Raw genomic sequence first — 23,296 nt, 5'->3', positions numbered from 1 at the left:
GCAGGATACATAATTTTCTGTTTGATTTTTTATTCAACAAATTAAAATTACCTGCATACTTATGATTTCTAATAAATAAAATCTCAAATTAAGTGAGAAAATAGATTCAAACCATTACTATAAAGCTAATATATATGGAAAAACTTTCAACCTAAAAGAATTAACTGAATTTAACCCACGCTCATACCATTTTATGAAGATTACAGTAAATAAGAAATAAAACTAAATAAATGTAACAAGATTTTTTCCTCGAAAGGGGTGTATTACAGCAAAAGTATAATATTTTAATACACAGATTATTATTATTATCATCATAAATAGGTAGAGTGATGTTTTCTTCAAGCCGAAATAAACTCTTTTTAAAAATTAGTAAATTAGTATTTAGTAATTAAGTAAGTATTAGTTAATTAAGTAGCTTCATTGTGGATGACAATGCAATGCCGTGAAGTGATGTTTTCAAAATTCAATTTAGATTTTTTAAATTTTAAATGTTTAAGCGATTTTTCGCACATATCTTCGTTTAACGAATAAACTTTCTAAATTCTTTTAAAGGAAATTCATATTAAATTTCTAACATTGTTTCCAACTCTTTGGCGAATTTTCGAAAATGGCCTGATCTTTTCGCCTAGTTGACGTTTAGGATTTTAAAATTTAAATACCTAAAATGCATTGGTTGCAAAAGTTTGAAATTTTCACAGATTATAAAACAAACTCTTCGCTGGCTTTCAATACAAGAATTATAAAAACTATTAATTGGGTGATTTTTTACTTTTTTCCCCAAAATAGCTGCTACACTGTGGCACAAAATCCCTTCTTCTTTTGGCAATGTCAGGAAATGTTACAAGATTAAGATAATAATCTGCGTCACAATCTTTTCATTTTTTCATTTCATAAGTCTATATACTCTTTCTTCTCAGGATTTCAGTTTAAAATTTGGTTATTTTATTAGAATATGCATTGTTATATTCTTTTATGAGACTTCTATCACCCAAAAATATATCTCTTATTAAGATTTGAATTTATTTTATTTATTTTTTTAATTAAATAAATTTAATTTATTAAAAAAATTAACGTTATGAAGAAAAGCTTCCGGAAGCACGAAAATTGTGGATCTAAATAACCTGAAAGATAATTATTTAATCTCTTGAATCCATTAAACTATATGATAAATTATTTTCCCACTATTCATTCATTAAATATTTTATGAGTTTTAAATCAAAACTTATTTTATAAAAACCTTTTAATTTTATTTATTTGTTTGTTATTTTTCTGAATCTGTTTCATCCAAACTGCAATGATTACACTGCTGGAGTAATAATGCGCTATTCTTCTTGAGTGGTGTGGTGTGTTTAATTATGGCAAAGCACACTAGGGCTATCTGTCTAAGGGGAGGGATGCCTTCGTGGAGGACTTTCTAAGGAAAACTGGCTCGTATACACGTTACACATGGGTAAAACCACGAAAACGCCCATGCAGCCAGCCCGTTCGCGGGATTCGAACCTCGGACCGAACTACCAGTGTTCAGCGACTTTACCGATCGGCTGCTGGTGGGCCCTCTTCTTGAGTGGAATGGTGCAGATGATGGTATAAAGAGCATAAGCGGTTTAAGCCAGTACCTCCTAGTACTGTTTAAGCCCACCTACGTTGACAGGCAACCAGTCTGTGCTACGTCACAAAATCTGGTTTAGGGCTCTTGGTATAAAGTTCGAAGTTTTACACATTATACCAAATTGGGACAAGCTTCGACCAATCAGAGCGAACGCGTGAAACCTGAATGGGTAAACAGAGCGGGAAAGCTGTAAACACATCCACGCATGCGCAAATTTATCTTCTCTAAGTGTATGCGGCTTAAACCCTGTGTCGCAGGTGTGAATGAAATTTCCGTATTTTATTCCTTGTGACATTTAAGTTTCACTCTGAACGCAGCCTGACGGAAGTTTTCCCTTTTTGATCGCTAAATGAATGCAAATAATGATGATTATTCCATGTAAGTTGAATATTCAGCCAGTGTGTGTGTTTGTTCAGTGTATGAGGACGATAGAGGAGTGACATCATGTATTGTTACTCTTCTTTTTATCGCCAATACTGCAGCAAGATTATTTGTGGATATATACACAGGTAAAGAATATAAGGCTGAAGTTGCATCACTATTATTTTATACATAGTAGCAAATTTTATTTAAGATACAATTGTATTTATTATGTATACAATTGTACTCCGAATTACGACTGTGTGAGGACTCCCGTCTGATGACTTTGTTGGTATAATTAATCTGGAAGCAGAAGATCTTGATGAAACAACAGCATGATATACTTCCAACATAGTTTTGGTGCCCTGGAGTTCCAGAACTTGGTTATATTTCATGTAGTCGGTACTGAAACAAACAAAACGATGTTGAAACAATATAAATACCGGCATTGTTCATATAGGCAAATTTTTGCTATTTACAGGTACTTTTTGTATGCATGTAAACAATCAACAATCATTTACAATTGTAATAAATAATGATTCATTCTTTTTCAGAAATATTACATTTGATTATATTACGCCTGAGTCATAGTTATAACTATATTTTCTCTATATATACACTTAAAAGCACGAGAGTCTGATGAAATGCTGTCTAGTAATCGTCATCAACATCTTCATCTTCGTTATAATCTTCGTCGTCGTCATCATCAGTATCATAATCTCTATCATAATGTGAATCTGTGTCGTCGTCAAAGTCGTCAAAGTCGTCAAATATCGAACGGATAGCTCTTAACCGTTTTTTATGCTCCTCGAATTTTGATGAAATTTCATTTGATTGGCTGTCGCTGAGGTAATTATTCAGCCATTTGTCAGTCTCAGTATCAAGATGTTTAACTTCAAGTAGAGAACTTTCTTGTGAATGGGGATTTTCCTCTTTAATTATGAATGCCCTATTAACAGCTGAAAAAGAAAAAGAAAAATATCCGATTAGATTCTAATTATCCATAAACTTCTCAGAAATGTTAACTCAAATTTATTTGAGAGTATATTCTAACATGGCAGTCTGAAAGATATCTCTGCATAGATCCATCCTTTAACATACACATACACACATATAACATACACACAGGGAAAAAGGGAAGGGAGAGCAAGATCTATAAAGACTATTAAGCATTTTATTTCGGAGACAGGAAAAATGTGAAATGCCATCGCTGGAATTCAAACTTCAGCACTCCCGATTGCTAGAAGGATATGCTTTCCTCTTCGCAAGGATGGCACACGTAAGTAGGAAGAAAGCGCGTTACTTTCTATCCCACTTAAAGGGTGACCGCGAAAGACGGGACCCAATCGCCCAATCATGGAGATGACGAATTATAGTCCATCATTTTTTAGTTCGGACGCCACGATAGAAACCACTATTGTTCTTAGAAGTCAAGAAACTAGACAAATCAGCGATGCTTTCTCAGGGATTTGAATTCCAGACCTCCCGATTGCTAGCTGTCCAATTACACCACGACGGCAGGCTCACGCTAAATACACTCACGTTTGTGAAAATTGCAACACCATGAAGGACTTACGCGAGTGAGCTGAAATTTTCAGGAAATGCAAAGTAGCGCATGATATGCAAATGATTAGAATTGCAAATCCGTAGCGCATGCGTATGCTGAGCAGCGCCCTCTGAACGGCTGATGGATCCGAATAAATAGACGGCTGTAGCGAGGCGTGTATGGTTATCGGTGGTTATCTGCTAGTGGTAAACGTTAACTCAATCTGTACTTATGCCTCGTCGACGAAAGAGAGCGAGATTTGAACAACATACAGAGTTTGAACGATGGAGAATCATCGGCCTTCGTGAAGCTGGATTGTCGTATCGTGCAGTAGCCTCTCGTGTGCAGCGTAACAGCAGCACAGTGATGCGCGTTTGGAAGCAGTGGACGGACGAGTGTCGGACAACTCGGAAATCCGGGAGTGGACCCCGAAATGTGACGTCAGCTCGCGATGATAGACACCTGGTCCGCATGGCGCGGACGGACCGTACAGCTTCCTCTAGACAATTGGCAGCACTGTGGTCAATAGCTACAGGTGTTTCATTGTGTGCTTCATCAATTCGTAGACGTCTGCTGCAGTGTGGACTGCGCGCACGGACTCCTTTATACAGGATCCCCCTAACGCACGACGATCGCCGCCTGCGGCTACAATGGGCCAATCAGCATAGAGACTGGCGTGCTGATTGGCAGCATGTCGTGTTTTCTGACGAATCCCGCTTTAATTTGTGGTACCATGATGGCCGCATTCGTGTCAGACGCTATGCCGGTGAACGCCACCTTCCGGAGTGCATTATCGAACGCCACAGTGGACGAACACCCGGAGTTATGGTTTGGGGCGCCATAGCATATCATAGACGATCTCAATTGCTACGAATTGTGGGCAATCTGAACAGCAACCGGTATATCCGTGAAGTTCTACAGCCCGAAGCTGTTCCCTTCCTTCAAAGCTTGCCAGGCGCTGTATTTCAACAGGACAATGCCCGCCCTCATACTGCTCGGATTGTTAAATCCTTCTTTGCAGCGCAGCAGGTACAGCTTCTTCCTTGGCCTGCGTGTTCCCCGGATATGTCGCCAATTGAACATGTGTGGGATGTCATTGGTCGGCGTCTTGCTCGTGATCCTCGTCCTGTTGCGTCTGCAGACGAACTTTGGGTACGCGTACAAACGATATGGAATGCTCTTCCTCAGTCAGACATTCAAACTTTGTTTGACTCCATGCCACGTCGTGTAGCAGCACTTATTGCGGCGCGTGGTGGCCACACAAAATACTGATTCTGATCTCTTGTTATTGTTTGTTTGCTTTGAACATTTAATCATTTATTTGTACCACTACCACTCAACTGTGTATTAAATTGCATTCAATTATGACGATTCCTTCTTGGTGTTGCAATTTTCACAAACGTGAGTGTACGTAACTTAAGTACGTGCTGCGTGCATCCCTTATATACTGCCCGACACGGCTCACCCCTGTATGCTTTCCATTTTGAGCCGAAGAAGTTTCCAAAGGAATCTGAAACTCAGGCTGAGCAACTCTACCCAAGGGCCCAATCCAGGAGATGCGGATCATAAAAGTATCGTTTAGTCGTGTAGAGCTTGTTGAAACCGATGAAAGAATGGCTGTCGGTCATCCACTTGGATGGCCGAAGCCACTACCTTCTCGGATAGCATAGGCTACCCTTTTAGGTAGTAGGAATCGGGCTCGTGTATTTTATACATCCAGAGTATAGACTGTCAGACCGCAGATCTCAATGAGTACAATAAATGACCCTGGGAGGCGAGAAGGCACGTCTTAAGGCGGGAGAAAATACCTTACACATACAGTAAAATATCTGCCAGTCGCAGATGCAAATGTTCAAATGGATTGTTACGAATTTGGTATTTAGAAAGCTAATGTTAGTTCAATTACAAATTAAATGGTTTTATTTCTCGCGCAGTGCAGCGCGTGACGAATATTAAAAGAAAGCTAAGCCGGAAAATTGAAAATACAAGAGCGCGTGCATTAAATAAATAAATCTCTTTTTGATTTCGAGAAAGTACTGGAAAATTCTAGCGCGTGATTTTAAAATCTTATAAAAGGAGGAAAACATCTCAGTTTGTAGTAGTTGCTTAGTTTGTTGTTGTTTAGAAAACTGCTCTTGTTGATCAATCAGGCAGTAACCGACTCAAATGCACAGCAGATACACCTTCAAGCCCCACCTTCCTACCTAAAGGGACAGCTAAGGAGTAAAGGGCTCCAACAATGGCAGGAGGAATGGAACCATAGCACAACTGGCCGCCGCACCTACGATTTCTTCCCCAAAGTCAGCACGGATCGACACATCGCAATCGCTCCGCTAACACGATATATCACGGGACACGGCCCATTCCCCAGCTACTTCCAAAGGCACAACATCTCATCAACAGATATATGCGTCTGTGGAGCCCCAGGCAACCCAGACCACTATCTTTTCACCAGCCAGCTGACAAAAGACCATCACCTCCCATGTCCAACCATGAACAGAGATGCGTACCACCGCTTTATCATCACTCACAAGCCAGCCATAACTAAAATCTGCAAAGCTATCACTCAAATCGGGGCAATGGGCCAAGATATCTGCTCATCGCAATAGATTAAGCACGATCATCTTTTCGTCCCCCCTACCGACTATCCAACCTTTTCAAAAGCTTTTCACTCAGGGGCCACCCCCACAAGTTGTTAAACAAAAGCTCCCCACCACCAAGCCTTCAACTTTATGTGCACACGTCAATCTTCTTTAGAACTTACCTTACCGGTGTGCTAGCAGAGTACCAACTGTGTCAACTCAAACTGCCTTCGAATGCCTACATCACCTTCCAACCTATTGCAATGAATGGTTGCACGTAATAATTGCACCGCACGTATACATCATGCACCAACTCCGACTATGCCTAAGCACTAGTGCACACATCAGTGAAGATCAGTACCTACACCGTACTTGTTCACAGTCATAGTAATTGTGCAAACATTGTGACTGTGTACTGAAATTACTGTGCCTAACATAGTGTCTGCGCTGTAGTGACTGTACCAACCTATAGCAATTGCATTAAAACTTAGTGACTGTGCCAAATTCCAAATTTAGTGCTATTAGTACCACAGTGTACACTAAACTTTAGTGTAGCCTGAACGCTTGCAAATTTGAACTATAGTGCAGACTGTACTTTCAGCGAACTCTAACACTAACTCCTGGCACCATAACTCGACATCCGGTACTAATAGCTTCATCTCTGTGTTTAAGTGCTCACAGCACATTTGCAACCCCAAGGATAACAGCAATACACATATGACTTTATAAGTATTTATTACTCTTGTTTTTACTCTTGTATCTTACATATGTGTCTCTCTTCATATTTATCTTAATATCAATGCATCCTTATGTTCGTATCTGTTAGAATTTGTTTGTTTTTGCCTGTATATGTATCTATTCTTGTATTTGTTTTGTATATTTTTATGTATCTGTGTTATTCCAACAGCCATGCACACCCACAAAGTTATTGTCACGCAACCATTGTCAAACAATAATCCTCAGGCCCTGTTTGGCCATGTATTGATCTTTAGATCTGTATTATAAACTCCCGAGGCAGCCTCACGGGGCCCCAGGGAGTTGTTATTCCTAGATAGGGGAGAGCGCGGGACACACGCCTGTTTACCTATGTTAAACACCAGGCGTCCCCGTTCTCCGTCACCTGTCACCTGTTGATTGTAGCGAATTCGCGGATTAGCGTTCTTTAGCTGTTTTGAATTACGTTCTATTGGACATTTGAGTAGTTAAAAGATAACTACTGTGAGATATTGTAATACTGCATGATAATTTGAGAGAATTTAAGCATTTTTGTTGTGATAATAATAAATTTTTGTTCATTTTTCATCGGACTTGTGCATTCATTTCATAACGAACTCGTACGCACGCAACAATTTTTGGTGTCAGAAGTGGGATTTGAATGCCAATAACAAGAGCGATGGAAGAGCAATTAACGCAGTTGATCTCAGCCTTTGCCTCGTTGAAAGAAGATATGAAATCTAATCAGGAAAGGATTGAAGCGGGACAAGAATGCGTTAAGGAAGAGATGAAGGCCATTCAAGCTGGTCAATTAACTTTTAAAGACGAAATAAAAGCCGTACAAGTAAAGATTGAAGAAAGTCAATACGAAATGAAAAGAGAAATTGCCTGCATAATGGAAACCAAATTCGATGCTATGGAAGGCAGAATAGATGTGGTTGAAAATAAAGTTGGGCAAATTGAAGAAAAAGTTTCTTCCGTAAAAGGTCAAATTGAAGAAAGAGTTTCTTCGGTGAAAGAAGAAATAGAAGAAAGAGTTTCTTCTGTAAAAGACCATATAGAAGAGCGAGTTTCTGCCGTCGAGCAACAAATTGATGATAGGGTTTCAGCCGTTGCGAAAGAAGTTGACACTTTAAAGAAGAGCATAGCGAACGAAAGAAGCAATTCTGAGGGTTTTAAATTCTTACCGATGCCTGCTCGTCCATCTCTGAAGCTATCCCCATATGATGGGAAGACATCCTGGCAAGTGTATAAAACACAATTTTCTATCGTTTCGGATGCGAATGGATGGGATTCCCAAACTAAGGCCTGCCATCTCGCCGCTTCTCTGAGAGCAGACGCAGCGGATATCCTGCAGACGCTTCCAGAAAACCTTAGACTTGACTTCGAAGCTTTATCCGGCGCATTGGAGCTGCGCTTTGGCGAGAAATGTTTAAAAGACTACAGCAGGCTTCAATTAAAATCCCGTCAACAGAAGCCCACCGAATCACTCCAGGAACTCGCCACAGATGTTGAAAGGCTGTCCCACCTCGCCTTTACGGAGTGCCCGAGAGAAACGAGGGAAATCCTGTCCCTGCAGTACTTTATCGAGGGCATCCGGGATCCCGAAATACAGAAGGCTCTACGAATGGCGGATGTTAAAGATTTGAAAAGCGCTTTAGTGTACGCCATGAAATTCGAGGCAGCCCAGCAAGCCACTCGTCGAGACCGCCACCCCGTGAGAGCTCCTCAAGTCCAGCAGCCAGAGAATCAAGTCACTGCTTCGTCTAGACGATTTAACTAGACAACTCAACGCCTTGAGACGGAATATTGGTGATAAGAAACCGACCGTTAAGTGCTGGAACTGCGGTGCTGAAGGACACATACGACGAAACTGCAGAACACCCCAGGGCATGGATGTTAGGACCGCTCCTAGCAAGCAGCAGGGAAACTAATTAGTGGCCATCTCGTGGGGCGGAGGTTGCCAGATAATGAAAAGCCCCAGTTTAAAGCGCTTCAGATTTCTGCAGTGAGAGGCGGCAGTAATGGACTTTTTATAATAGGACATATTAATGGAGTTCCCTGCAATATGACAATAGATACAGGAGCCAACGTTACCATCATCCGAAAAGATTTGGCTCAACAATTGGGAAGCAAACTTATCTGGACGCCGCCCTGCGTTACCCTCCAGACTGTGTCCGGTGAGAAGATCGATATCGCGGGGAAAGTGAACGTTAATATCAGGTTTGGAAGTGCCGCTTACCATCACATGGCATATGTAGCAGACGTTACAGATCCTTGCATACTCGGATTAGACTTTTTAAGGAAATATAATTTTTCCTTGGACTTTAAAAATAATGAATTGCATTCTGCGTCTGAGGACATAACGTTATTTGGAATTAATAATGAAGAAGTTAAATCTGTCCACAGAATCATAGCACAAGACAATATCACAATACCGGCAAGAACAGAAATTTTACTCCCTGGATCTATAGCCGAAAACAGAGATTTTCGCTACGGCATCATAGAATATCCCAATAACTGTAATAGCCCGAAAGGAGTACTAGTAGCCTCAACACTCGTCGACCTATCGAGAATGGTTATTCCTGTGAGAGTTGCCAATGTAACTGAGAAGGCGAGAGTTATTAAGAAAGGCGACGTGGTTGCAGCATGTACTCCAGTAACCAGCGTTGAAAGAAAGAGCAACATCCCAGAACCCGTGTCCTCAGAGAGCATTACATCGGAGTTATTGCAGAATGCGCAATTAAATGATGAAGAGAAGAATGCTGCCGAACGCGTCATTAAAGATCTTCAAGTTGTTTTCTCCCGCTCGTCTTCTGACGTGGGTCGAACTAGTTTGACACAACATAGAATCGATACCGGCGATCATCACCCGATCAAGCAACATCCAAGACGCCTACCGTTTGCTAACCAGGAAGAGGTACGAACACTTTTAAAGGATATGGAAGAAAGCGATGTTATCGAGCCTTCAGCAAGTCCATGGGCATCTCCCATCGTTCTTGTCAGAAAGAAAGACGGCTCAACAAGATTTTGCGTTGACTATCGCCGGTTGAATGAGGTTACGAAGAAAGACAGTTACCCTCTTCCTAGAATTGACGACATTTTGGACACTCTTTCTGGAAGCAAGTGGTTCTCAATACTTGATTTAAAGAGTGGGTATTGGCAGGTAGAAATAGACCCTGATGACAGAGAAAAGACGGCATTTACTACGGGACAAGGGCTTTGGCAATTCAAGGTGATGCCGTTTGGACTGTGTAATGCGCCGGCAACATTCGAACGTCTTATGGAGACTGTTTTGAAAGGCCTTTCCTACGAAGCCTGCCTGATATACCTGGACGACATCATCATCGTCGGAAAGAGTTTTCAAGAACATTTAGAAAATTTTAGGAAGGTGCTTCAGAAACTGAAAGAAGCCAATCTGAAGCTGAGTCCCGCTAAATGCAAATTGTTCCGAAAGGAAGTGACTTATCTGGGACATGTCATCTCTGCGGAAGGTGTACGTATGGATCCTGAAAAGGTATCAGCGGTGAAATCCTGGACACGTCCCGAAAATGTCCATCAGCTGAGAAGCTTCCTAAGGCTTTGCACCTATCTTTTCTTCCATCGCAAGACCCCTTCACAAGCTGACAGAGAGCAAGCAAACGTTCTTGTGGACAAAAGAATGCGAGGATGCATTTAACAACTTAAAGGAAGCTTTAACATCTGCTCCAATCCTGACGTATCCTCAGCTCGACAGACCATTTATTCTCGACACGGACGCGAGCAATGAAAGTGTCGGTGCGGTTTTGTCCCAAGAAATAGACGGCCAAGAACGTGTAGTAGCGTACTGGAGCAAGTGCCTGTCTAAACCGGAGAGGAATTACTGTGTCACCAGGAAAGAGTTGCTCGCCATAGTCAAAGCTGTAGAACATTTCCATCATTATCTATACGGCAGAAAATTCCTCCTCCGCACGGACCATGCCTCATTAGCCTGGCTTTTGAATTTCAAGAATTTTGAGGGTCAAATAGCCAGGTGGATACAGAGACTCCAAGAATATGACATCACTATCCGTCATCGAAAGGGATCATCACACGGGAACGCCGACGCCCTGTCTAGAAGACCTTGCCCAGAAAGCTGCCGATATTGTTCCAGGGTGGAAGCGAAATACGAGCTGCTGACTCCGGTCGCAAGACAAATTACAACATCGGCTGATCGAGACCCGTGGAGTGATGATGAAGTCAGGAAAGACCAGCTGGAAGACCGCGACATTAAACCCATACTTGATTTAATAGAGTCATCAAACAGAAAACCTACATGGCAGGACATTTCTATCTGTAGTCCTACAACAAAACAATACTGGGCACTCTGGGATTCACTTCACATTCGAAACGGCGTCTTATACCGGAAATTCGAGTCGGATGATGGGAAGACGTTCCGATGGCAACTGATACTTCCAAGATCCCGGATTCCTGATGTCCTCAAAGAACTACATAACAGCCCTACAGGAGGTCACTTTGGAATTATGAAGACTTTACAGAGAGTTCTTGAGCGATTTTAGTGGAATAATGCAAAGGATGACGTGCAAAAGTGGTGCCGATCTTGCGATGCCTGTGCAGGTCGGAAAGGACCGAGGAAACGCAGCCGAGGCAAGCTGCAACGTTACAACGTAGGTGCGCCGTTTGAACGTATCGCCTTTGACATCTTGGGACCTCTGCCACGAACTGCTGATGGTAACAAATACATACTCGTTGTCATTGATTACTTCACCAAGTGGCCTGAAGCGTATCCTATTCCTGATCAAGAGGCTGTTACAGTAGCTGAGGTGATGATACAGCACTGGATTTCCAGGTTCGGGGTGCCTCTTCAGTTACATTCCGATCAAGGAAGGAATTTTACCTCGGTAGTAATCAAAGAACTATGCAAACTACTCGGCATTGACAAAACCCAAACGACGCCATTACATCCCCAGTCGGACGGCATGGTAGAGAGGTTCAATCGAACCATCCTTAATAACCTCTCATTAGTGGTTTTCAGAAACCAGCAGGACTGGGACAAGAAATTACCACTCTTTTTACTGGCTTACCGCAGTGCTGTTCACGAGACTACCGGCTATTCCCCATCACAGATGCTCTTCGGTCGTGACCTTCGTCTGCCTTGTGATTTATTGTTTGGTCGCCCTCCGGATTCTCCTTCATCGTCTGAGGAATATATTCAAGATCTCCAGGCCCGGTTTGAAGTGATGCACAACTTTGCACGAGAGAGAGTCAACTTGGCGACGGAGAAGATGAAGACCCGCTACGACACAAGAGCTACTGAACATCAATTCCACGAAGGAGACAAGGTGTGGTTGTGGAATCCGACTCGACGGAAAGGACTTTGTCCGAAATTACAGTCACCTTGGGATGGCCCGTACACTGTCCTAAATAGGCTGAATGACGTCGTGGTTCGGATTCGTAAGTCTTCGAACTCTAAACCTAAAGTCGTTCATTACGACAGGTTAGCTCATTACTATGGCCATAGTACGTAATGTAAATAATTGTAAATAGTATAAGACCATGGTCCTTTTTGTTTTTAAATGTATATTTGATTTAATTTGTATTTAGTATTTGTTTTGTATTTAGTATTTGATAGCATTTGATTTAAGTTAGTTATTGCATTTATTGTTCATGTTGTTTGATATTGTGATGTAATGTTTATGCCTCAGTTGCATTTATGCCACAGTTGTAAGTTTAGCTTCCTGTCCAGGGATTGTACTGCCCGGGACGTGCAGTCCTTGGGAAGCGGTCAGTGTTACGAATTTGGTATTTAAAAAGCTAATGTTAGTTCAATTACAAATTAAATGGTTTTATTTCTCGCGCAGTGCAGCGCGTGACGAATATTAAAAGAAAGCTAAGCCGGAAAATTGAAAATACAAGAGCGCGTGCATTAAATAAATAAATATCTCTTTTTGATTTCGAGAAAGTACTGGAAAATTCTAGCGCGTGATTTTAAAATCTTATAAAAGGAGGAAAACGTCTCAGTTCGTAGTAGTTGCTTAGTTTGTTGTTGTTTAGAAAACTGCTCTTGTTGATTGTAGCGAATTCGCGGATTAGCGTTATTTAGCTGTTTTGAATTACGTTCTATTGGACATTTGAGTAGTTAAAAGATAACTACTGTGAGATATTATAATACTGCATGATAATTTGAGAAAATTTAAGCATTTTTGTTGTGATAATAATAAATTTTTGTTCATTTTTCATCGGACTTGTGCATTCATTTCATAACGAACTCGTGCGCACGCAACAGGATTTATTTATGAAGAAAGCGTAAGGGTTTGAAATTTCACAGCTAAATTAAAACTAAAACTAAATTCGGTGGCACAAACAGCCCATAGAGAGCCATGGCCCGCAATGTCCTGATATCTGCTTTCTAGACCATGGGCCCCGGGAAAGCGTGAGTATATGTCCTGGACAAGTGGCCAGCTTCTCGCAGGACGCCCCCGGTGCTTCGTCCCCATGCGAACTTGCTCCTTGTTTTATCGACCCACTCAAGGGAAGAAAGGCTGAGTCAACCTTGCCTGGCCCGGGGATCAAACCCCGGACTTAGGATGCTGCTGCGCGACGCGCTAGCCACTGCGCCACCGGGCTTCAGTTTGACAGCTATAGACATGAAAAGAAGTATTCTATTGCAATGTTTATGTTTCTTGTAAGGCTGTTATACTTTTACATAACCACTTACTTTATGATTTAGATCTTAACTGTCACTTCTCGTTTCCTTAACCAGAATGCAAATTGAGTTTCAGAGTGTTTAAGCTGAGGTTTTTTTTAATTGTAAGTCAGAGCGTGTTTCTTCCTCTCGAGGCCACGTTATTAGATTTCGCTAACTCAGATAAAATTGTAGTCTTCGATTTTGAATTATAATTGTCGACATTTAAATTGTTACGTTGGTGAGTAGTTTTGAGCCAACTTCGCATTAAATTAGTTGTGCAGCCTTTGGCTACTAGAATTGGTTTATAATATAGAAGTTGGCTGTTACTTATGCTCCGTCGTCACAGGTGGTTGGCTGATTTATCAAGCACGAGATGTGCATTCATGTTCCAGTTCCGATTTATTAAAAAGGTTTGTTTTAAAACCTTCTTAATACTTCGTAGTTCTTCTCAGAGGAAGCAATTAATCGCCCCAAGCTTGCAGAAGTTTGGGATTAGTGTATGCTGCCAAAGAACCCCCAAATCGATAATCTATCCATCTAATGTCTATATGTCTATTTTAATTTTAATTTTCTTTTTAGTTATGTTTTTTATATCTGTTTGTTGAAAGTGTTGTTTCTAGCTTGCTCTAGCGCAGCCCGAAAAAAGGCCGTAGGGCGACGTAAAGTCTGCCAGGAGGGTCGAGCTGCGTCCGTCATATTATATCATGTCTGTCTGCCTATCAGTTTCTCTATCTGACTGTATCTCTATTTTCAAAATTTTAACTTTAATTTTAAAAATCCCATAATTCCTGCCTTAAATTTTGTTCTCAAAAATAGTGACTACTTGTTAAAAGTTAATCCTCCTGCCATAATAAATCATTCAAAGCAATAAAAATTTTATCTGCATTTCTGAAAGAGCAAACTGCTCTTTCAGAAATGCAGTTTGCTCAATAAATAATAATAAATCATTAAAAGCAATAAAAATTTTATCTGCATTTCTGAAAGAGCAAACTGCAGCTAACTGTAACCGGTTATATTAAAACGACATATGTCTTGAAATTCTGCTACATGGGTATTTTCAGTGTGTGACAATGTTTTGGAAGACGTCATTCGGAAAAATGTTAAAAATAACGGGCCACGTAAATGCAATTCATACATAGAATTGAAAATGGTTCAGTTCCCTACGAACAAGCTAGCTGCATGGGCATTTTCGTTGTTTTTTTTCTTTTGGTAACATAAATACCAGCTGGCTTAAGGTAGCAAAAAATAAGTTTTTGATTTTTAGTGCATTTATCTGAAATCATAATTTAAAAATTACTTTTATGTAATTTATTTAAATATTTTTTGTCTCTTGAATGAGGAAGAGTTCGGTTTGCTTTATTTAATTATGGGAAAGCACTCGAGGGCTATTTTCCTAAAGGGAGGGACGCCTTTGTGGAGAACTAACTGGCTTGAATACACGTTACACATTAGGAAAGCCACAAAAACGCCCATGCAACCCGTCCGTTCGTCGGAGTCGAACCTCTTTCCGAACTATCGGTGTTCAGCTACTTTACCGCTAGGCTGCTAGTGGGCCTGAATGAGGAAGGAATAATGAAAAAATTATCTCCTCTAAGTTAAAATAGCTACTTACCGTGCTGGCGGGCCTGAATGAGGAAGGAATAATGAAAAAATTATCTCCTCTAAGTTTGAAAAAATTCCTAAAATATGTTTCACTATTCCACATCGGCCATCTCTATCCATAATATTTATTAATAAACCATATCAAACTTTAAGAGCTCTTTTAAGCGATTCTTAAAATCTGAACCGTTTCACACTTTGTTAAAAATTTTGCTTGATTTAGAAATTAGATTTTGTCATCGTTTAAAATCTCGAACAATGGAAGACTAAATTTCCTAGTTAAATATCTATTATAATAAGCAGCTCCACTTAGCTGAATTAAACTATGTAGAAAAATACCTTACATAACAATAAGGAATTACAACTTGGATAAAAGAAATTAATAAAACTACGGAAGAATAACACTTTACATGATAAATAAAGAATTAAAATTTAAATGAAACATTTCATCTAACAAATAATCAGGAGAATTCAGCTTAATAAAATGTTATGAAAACACTCTACATGCATTGTCACGTCTTTCTGATTAATTACTTAAATCTGATATTACTAAATAAAACTATATAAAAAACACCCTGCATAACAGACAGCATACTAAACAAAACTATATAAAAACACTCTACATACCAGTAAGGGATGCATTGTCATGTCTTTCTAATTAATTACTTAAATTTGAAATTACTAAATAAAACTATGAAAAAAACACTCTGCATAATAGACAGGATACTAAATAAAACTATATAAAAACACTCTACATACCAGTAAGGGATGCATTGTCATGTCTTTCTGATTAACTACTTAAATCTGATAAAACTATATAAAAATAACTCTGTTTAACAGACAGGATACTAAATAAAACTATTTAAAAACACTCTACATAACAGTAAGGGATGCATTTTGATGTCTGATTAATTACTTAAATCTGAAATTACTAACTGAATAAAACTATATAAAAATAATACTCTACATAGCAGACAGGAATGCACTGTTATGTCTTTGATTAATTACTTAAACTTGAAGTTACTAAAAAAATTGTATAAAAATACACTCTACATAACAGTAAGGAATGCATTGTCATGTTTTTCTTATTAATTACTCAAATGTGAAAATATTAACTTGTAGAGACATAAGGTTTTTTTCGAAACAGGACATGTGAAAAATGAGCAATGCCCTCGCCGGGACCCGAACCTGGACCTCTCGAATACGCGCCGAGCGTGCTACCGTTACACCACGAAGGCATGCAGAAAGGAGTGAGAAGAAACCTTATATACTCCCCTTTTAAAGGGCGAGTGGGGGATTAAGGGACGCAGTGGCCAAATCCTGGTGGTAAAGAATCATCGTCCACCACCTTTTCGTTCGGGCGCCACTGTAGAGACATTAGTTTTTTTTCCCCAAGCAGGAAATGTGAAAAGTGAACAATGCCCTTGCCAGGACTCGAGCCTGGACCTCTCGAATACACGCGGAGTTTGCTACCGTTACTCCACGAAGGTATGCAGAAAGGAGGGGGAAAATATCTTATAAATTGAATGAAACTATATTAAAATACACTCTACATAACAACAAGGAATGCACTGCCATGTCTTTCTGATTAATTACTGAATACAATTATATGAAAAAACACTCTGCATAACAATAAGGAATGCATTGTTATGTCTTTGTGATTACTTACTTAAACCTGATATTACTGATGAAAATTCCTAATTTTCACATGAATATCAGCATAAAACGAAACAAAACTTGTTATGTCATTTAAAAACCTGATTGCTGTTTGGTTGTAGATATTTTTAAGCCTATTTTTCATCACAATTTAATGAAATATGCAGTCAAACGTGGCACAAAAGAATAGCATGAAAAGTTTTGCTGGAGAACTTATTTTAAAAACATCGACTTGGTCGAGAAGTACGTGTATAAACTTACAAAATTCCCAAAGAATAAATTGTCAGCAAGAACTTAAAAGTTTTTTCTTACTCTTTGTCTTAATGTTTATTTTTTACGCTCATATTAAAACGAATGAAATTCATAGCAACTAATTTTAAAATATTTCATACCTGTCACGCCCACAACACCGTGAAAGAAACGAACGTAGAGTCATTTTAATTACCGTTTCACTCACATGACTTTTTTGCGTCGAATCATATATCTGCGTTTCCTCGGCGACAGCGGTTGAAGTCTCGAAGCGAAGAAATTTTTTCACGATATACTATTATGAAAAAAAATCTGATGTAGATACCGAATGTACGGCTTATTGAATTACATATAATATTTTTTGCTGCACTTCATTTAAACCTGTTTCGTCGAATTTCATTAGAGATAATTCCTCGTTTGTTCAGTTCAATTCTCTCTCCGCGGCATTCAAAAATACATAAAAATTCAAAGCATCTTTGTTAAAAATTATAAAATACAGAAAAACTAAAACACCAGTTAAAAACAATTAAAAAATATTTTGCAAATAAAGTTAGAATTTTTACGCCAAAACAAGCAAGTTGGCCAAAGGGCAAGAAGACAATAATTTGGATGCAACAAATTTAAAGTACACGTTTCGCCCCACTGGGCAGAGTGACACTGAAGTTGGTGCTCCTCCTGAATCAAGTCCCTGTATTACTAAGGATTTCATATATGTAAACAATTCCCTCAACATTAGTCTTAGCTCCACTTTTCAAATTGTTGTTAATTCTACAACTATTACATACAAATTAACTAAAGACATTAAAAAAATATGAAAGGTTTCAGATTTTAAATTACGTGGAAAGAGGCGTTTTTTTTTTAACATTTTGTGTGTTACTTTTATTTATTAAAAATCATGTTCTTTGCACTTAAACCATAACATTCTGTTCAATAGCAATGTGACAAAATAATTTTAAAATGAATATATCTTTAGAATTTCAGATACACAGTTCCGCGCGCTGTAGATAAAAAGGTGTTTTTTTTTTTTTTTTTTTTTTCTCTCCGTAGAGTTTTGCTATTGCTCGCTTTTAAATCACGACAATAATCCTTTTTGAATCCATTTTAAATTCCATTTTAGAAAAAATAGTCCTTTATTGAGCCCGTATATAGATGTCATGCAAAAAATGGATATTTTCGTTGAAATATGAAACTCGAAATTTTTCGCGATTACAGTACTTCCTTTCTTCGTACAAAAAAGTAAAAAATGCAGGAAATCGTATAATTCATGTATTTTGGTTATTTTTGTTTTAAAGTAAAGCGAAGAGTTTGCTCTGTAAGAGATGCATTTTTATGTGTTGAAACTATAATTGATCTGAAAAAAAATCAAACCATTATCGAAAAATTATCCCAGATTCAGAAGTTATGTTAGTCATTCCAAATAAATAAATAAATAAATAAAATAAAATAAAAAATTCATTAAAACAAATTTTCTTTTAACTGCATTGGGAGATGCAAATAGTGAAAATGTGAGACTATCAGTTTGTTCCATACCAAAAATACGCAGGACAATTTGAGAAAAAAATCGTTTTAATATTAAAAAAAGGCCTAAATTGAATTTTGAAGGAAAAGATTGGAGGTACACACCTTCGCTGTCCAGACAATACATGAGCCTAATTTCACACCTCTACATTCCTCTGTCTTTGCTCTGAGCGACATACACGTAGCACACATACATACACACATGGATACTATATTACACTCTTCTTTATCGAGGTGACCAGTCAAATGGTAAAATTTTAAAGCTGCTGCATTTTTAATCGGCCTTAAATACATAACTTCATATTAAAGCTGTATATTACATAATAAATCCAACAATTTAAAAACAAAATTCTTACTTTTTAATAATTTATTATTTTTTACTTTCTTTGATTGACACAATTTGGATATAAAAGGGCACGTTTTAGAATTTAATGGCATAAAATATAATAGATACATCCTATAAACCTTTTCATCACCAGTAACCAAACATATTTCTGATATCATTTATTAGATATCATTAGTATAGACTAATTCTTTTTACGTCAGCTAATATAAAGAATTTGATATTTTTTCATTTTTATGGGTGTTTATGGAAAACCGTATAGTCCTACATAAAGCCTATTTTAAATAGAAAAAATAAGAACCGAAATTCACAGATGCGCGTTATAAGCCAGATATAAAAATGTTGGAATAAAAATAAGGGAAAAACCAGTCTATAAAAATTAGATTTTTACATGCAGCTGAATGCTGTTTATTTAAAAGAAATGACTTACAATGCGGGAAAAAAAGGGGAGAGGCAGTTCTATAGCTCCCGTTCTAATGGGCCGATTGACGAAATTCAACTTGCGCTTTACATGTCTCGAAAGCGCGACTTAGGATATATATCAGATTTATATATAGCATTGTTCTAATATATGTTGTATGATCTTAAATTCATTTAGTGCGAAAACAAGTTATTCTACTACTTGCGCAATTGCTGCAAAGTAAGTTAACAATAATTTATTTACTAAATAATATTGATTATATTATCTCCTAAGTTTAATTATAGTAGAATTAGCTTAAAAGAGTGAATCCATACTTAGTAAGTTCTATTTTGAAAGATGTTTTGAAGTAACTTGAATGTAAATTGTTAAAAATGTTTTAACGGGGACTGGAATTGAATCACGAATAACAAAATTTCAATTGTAAAAGGAATAAATTAAAGGCAAGAATTAAATTAAATGCATGTAATCATTGTCATTGATCGGAAATTAGTTGACTTTTCAAGGGGAACAAACCAACTCCCGTTCAATGAACAATAATTAAGAAATAAATAGGAAGGTGTTTCGTCCTTTACTCGAGCACTAAGGCGAAGCCAAACCGGCAATTCAAGTCGGGCCAAATATTTCCGTGAATAGAAGGGATTATGAACCAAAGCTGATATCCAAAGAACTCATTCCAATTAAGCATTTTAGCTAATTCAATTTTGAGTGAAAAGCAATTTCTGCAGTAAAATTTGATAATGCTCGAGTAACCGTCCCCCGACACCCTCGTGTTTATGCATTTGAGTTCAATATTATTTGTAAAAATTAAACATTGGGGATTGTCATTATGAAATAGAATTTAAAACATTAGAAAACTACAAAATATAAGAAAAATAACGCAAACTTTGTAAAAACTAATCAAAAAATAAAAAAAAAATATAATAAGAAAAGTGAATGTACATGAAGATATAAAGGCCAGAAAAAGCATCGAAAATTCTTTAGCGGCAGCGGGGGCTTTGAATAATATCAGTCGGTAAGACTTGTGTGAAGTAATTTATGGTAGTGGGTGGGACTAGGAATTCTTGAGGGATGTATTCTGTGGAGTTCTTATTTCAGTGAAACCGTCTGTTAAAATTTTTTTGAAAATACTAGTGAATGGAAATTAATTAATTTCTGGCTAATTTTCGTGTGTCGAAACGATTAAGAATTTAAGAAAGGCAAAAAGGAATTTTCACTGTCAAAGAGCTATTTGACAAACTAAAGATTATGAAATAGGCCCATTTTTTTAGTGACAGCATAAGTTTGAAGACGATTAGCTTTGTACATTATATACAGCTGAGTAATTACACTATATACAAATCCTTCAACTTATAGTCATTCAACTTATACCGTCTTCTCAGGTTTAGGAACAAATTATCATATCCCTATCAGTTAAGTTATTTAGAGTGAGTATTTAACGCCTGTTCTTTTAAGGCAATGATTAATAAATTGATTGGGTATTAGATTATTTTTGAGAATTTTAATAAGGAGCAAAATTTCGCAATGTAGATCTATTGTATCTGTGCAGATATTTTTAATTCGTTGAATTTGATTTATTATTGTATTGTTAATTACTTTTTTTGGATATGTTGGAATTCCAATTTATTAATTTGTTAGTATTGAAATTGAACTGTCCCTTTTTTTTTCCGCAGTGTATCCTATGAACTTAAAAGTTTTCATTATCGGATAATATGAAAAGTTCGTCCGTTATGTCTTCACACATACTATCGAATTCTGTTTAATCTTCACTGTAATTATTATTCTGATTCATAAATAAATAATTCTCATGTGTTCTATCTTTCACCAACACTTTACATCTTTGCTGCAGCACAATTTCTATTTCTTTCTATATTCACTTCAAAATCACGGCTTGAAGTCACGACAAAAAGATAAAACATCCGACTCCTGATTCCGCGAATTCTTTTGGGTCGGAAGTGCATTCTTACCCAAAATTCTAACCCCTTTTTCTAGAAACCCTAGAATAAGATTCTTGTGCATATCTGCATTTAATACAACCCACTCTCTTTTCTGAAATATTTACTCCGTGAAGCATTCGTCCCCACACGCGTGTTGTTCCCCTTTTCGCTTGTCAGTCCAGTATGCCATTGTCCAATCACCTGGGAAAATTTTTCGAATCAATGACTTCAGAAGATAAGAGCATCGTCATGTATCTTTCATGAGTCTTCGTAAAGGAAAGGGTGCGTACTATAATAAGAATATATACAAAAATTAATAAATGTAGTTTGAAATTATAGGTGAATTAATAAATGTAGTTTGAAATTATATATGCCGGAATAATATGGTACTTCAAATGTTAAAACATTGCTTTTGATTTTAATCACTAATACTTTCTGTTCTTGAAAAAACGAAATCACTTATAAGTATATCAGTTTCTTAGATAATTATCTTATAAGTGAATATTATGCAGTAATATTTTTTTTTCTGTTTTAGAAATTAAATTTTATTGAAAGCCATTAAATAAAAATTTCAAAAATCTTTATTAATTTACTTTTATAATATCACGATTTTAGTATAAGTTTGATTGTAAAATTCATTTTCTTTTTAAAGAGTCTTTAAATACTATGATTCAGATTATGCAAAAAGGCGGAACATTTTTAAAACGTCTACGAGTTTGAAACAACATCTTCAAAGCTAAAAACATTTCAAGTGCCAGTATGTATACGACATAAATATAATACCTAAAATAACAGCACAATAATATAAAAACATGAGATTTATCCGGCAGCTTAAACTATTTTCATATTTTTTCTCTTTGAGCAGTAAGTAAGAAAGAATGAACTACTTTACGAATTTCAAAAATACAAAAGCGTCACCTGCAGATGCGAGCACACAGACGATAGTGAGAATTCCAAAACTCAGTGTCCTCATTTTCGTGAGTATTTTCTGTCATCGGATATCGACTGAATTACTTATATAAGTTCCGTAGAGAGAAAATTACAAAACAAAATAAAAAAAACCGATTTCCTAACTGAAAACGAAGAAAGAATGATGATAAGTCAAGAGAGTAGTTGATGGAAACATTTCATTAAGGTTTATTCTACGCACTTTTTTTTATACAGTATATATTTAATAACTGGCTTTATAGGATGCGATAACGGGTTAGCTTTTTTCTGGTTCTTAATTTCAATTATCTTGATAAAAGATGTTTATTAACTTTTTGTTGAAAGAAACTACTTCTTCGGTCTCCCTGCTTTTCTTCTATTTCTTGGAAATAACTTCGAATCTTCTGTTGGTCCAAATGGACGTTAGCCTAAAAGTGCTATGAGTCTCGAAACGGCATTTTGTGTTGAATCACTCTAAATGGCTGTATTACTTTTCAAATTGTTACAGCCAAATATTATCAACCTGCATTATATTTAAAGAAGCTAAATATTGAAGAATCTTGTATCTAAGTTTCTGGCATGCTGAAAAAGCAATGATACCTAGAGTCAACAAATTCTGAATAACATAGCCCTCCACCCCAATCTGGGCGCTTGGAAACCTAAATTTGGAATTTGTTTTATTGTCCGTTTTATATGTTGTAAAACTTCAACGAATTTTTGATTAAAAAGTCAATAGTTTCAAAGCGAGCAGTGGCAACACTGTAGGGAATAAAACACTTTTATCTCCAGCTCGCGAGGCTGTTTATCAGCAACTCTAAAGATATGCTGTTTTTAAAAATTTTTAGTCCAAAGTGGAGCTAGTCGAAATTCTCTCGAAATTTATGTGTTCGAAATTTATATATGTTACATGAAATTTATATACGTTAATCTCGAAATTTATATGGGCGTATTTATATGTGCGTAAATATGAAAACTTTCAGATTTTATTTTATTAGTTTTTTGTTTGTTTTCTGGATGGCGCTTTAAGCAAGCATAAAAATTACGTCTTTTCCATTTCCAAGAAAAGTTTCAATAGTGGATCGGCTCAAGGAAGCATTTTAATTATGGAGGATCTTTTGACAGTGAAATTTTAAATAAAAACTTAAACTAATGCTTTACATTAAATGGATGC

The 23,296-nt window shown here is 37.3% G+C and overlaps 1 protein-coding gene across 2 annotated transcripts; it reads right to left on the bottom strand.

Moving 5' to 3' along the window:
* Positions 1 to 2,148: 2,148 nt before the first annotated feature.
* Positions 2,149 to 22,210, bottom strand: LOC118203512 (uncharacterized). 2 transcript variants are annotated; one of them, XR_015042251.1, is made up of 2 exons: positions 17,126 to 17,300; positions 2,149 to 2,928 (listed from the first exon to the last, which is right to left on the bottom strand). XR_015042251.1 is itself a non-coding variant. In XM_035376101.2 (2 exons), the coding sequence occupies exons 1-2, from the start codon at positions 22,169 to 22,171 to the stop codon at positions 2,621 to 2,623; spliced, it is 363 nt and encodes a 120-aa protein (XP_035231992.1). In that variant the 5' UTR covers positions 22,172 to 22,210; the 3' UTR covers positions 2,149 to 2,620. The 2 variants fall into 2 exon arrangements, 1 of the variants encoding a protein (XP_035231992.1); XM_035376101.2 differs by lacking the exon at positions 17,126 to 17,300 and adding an exon at positions 22,117 to 22,210.
* Between the last annotated feature and the right edge of the window lie 1,086 nt (positions 22,211 to 23,296).

Source organism: Stegodyphus dumicola, chromosome 7 (genome assembly GCF_044657685.1).
Source record: "Stegodyphus dumicola isolate Sdum_Otavi_A_Nest chromosome 7, ASM4465768v1".
In the NCBI taxonomy this organism is placed as follows: domain Eukaryota; kingdom Metazoa; phylum Arthropoda; class Arachnida; order Araneae; family Eresidae; genus Stegodyphus; species Stegodyphus dumicola.
Note: the sequence above shows the minus strand (reverse complement) of the source record. Positions and strands in the feature narration are given on the sequence as shown.

What these genes read in the sequence shown, in the direction of transcription:
- LOC118203512 (XM_035376101.2), bottom strand. Translation starts at nt 22,171, where the DNA reads ATGAGGACACTGAGTTTTGGAATTCTCACTATCGTCTGTGTGCTCGCA. An exon ending in CTGTGTGCTCGCATCTGCAG is followed by an intron (nt 2,929 to 22,116) that starts GTGACGCTTTTG and finishes TTTCTTTTTCAG; the next exon opens with CTGTTAATAGGGCATTCATA.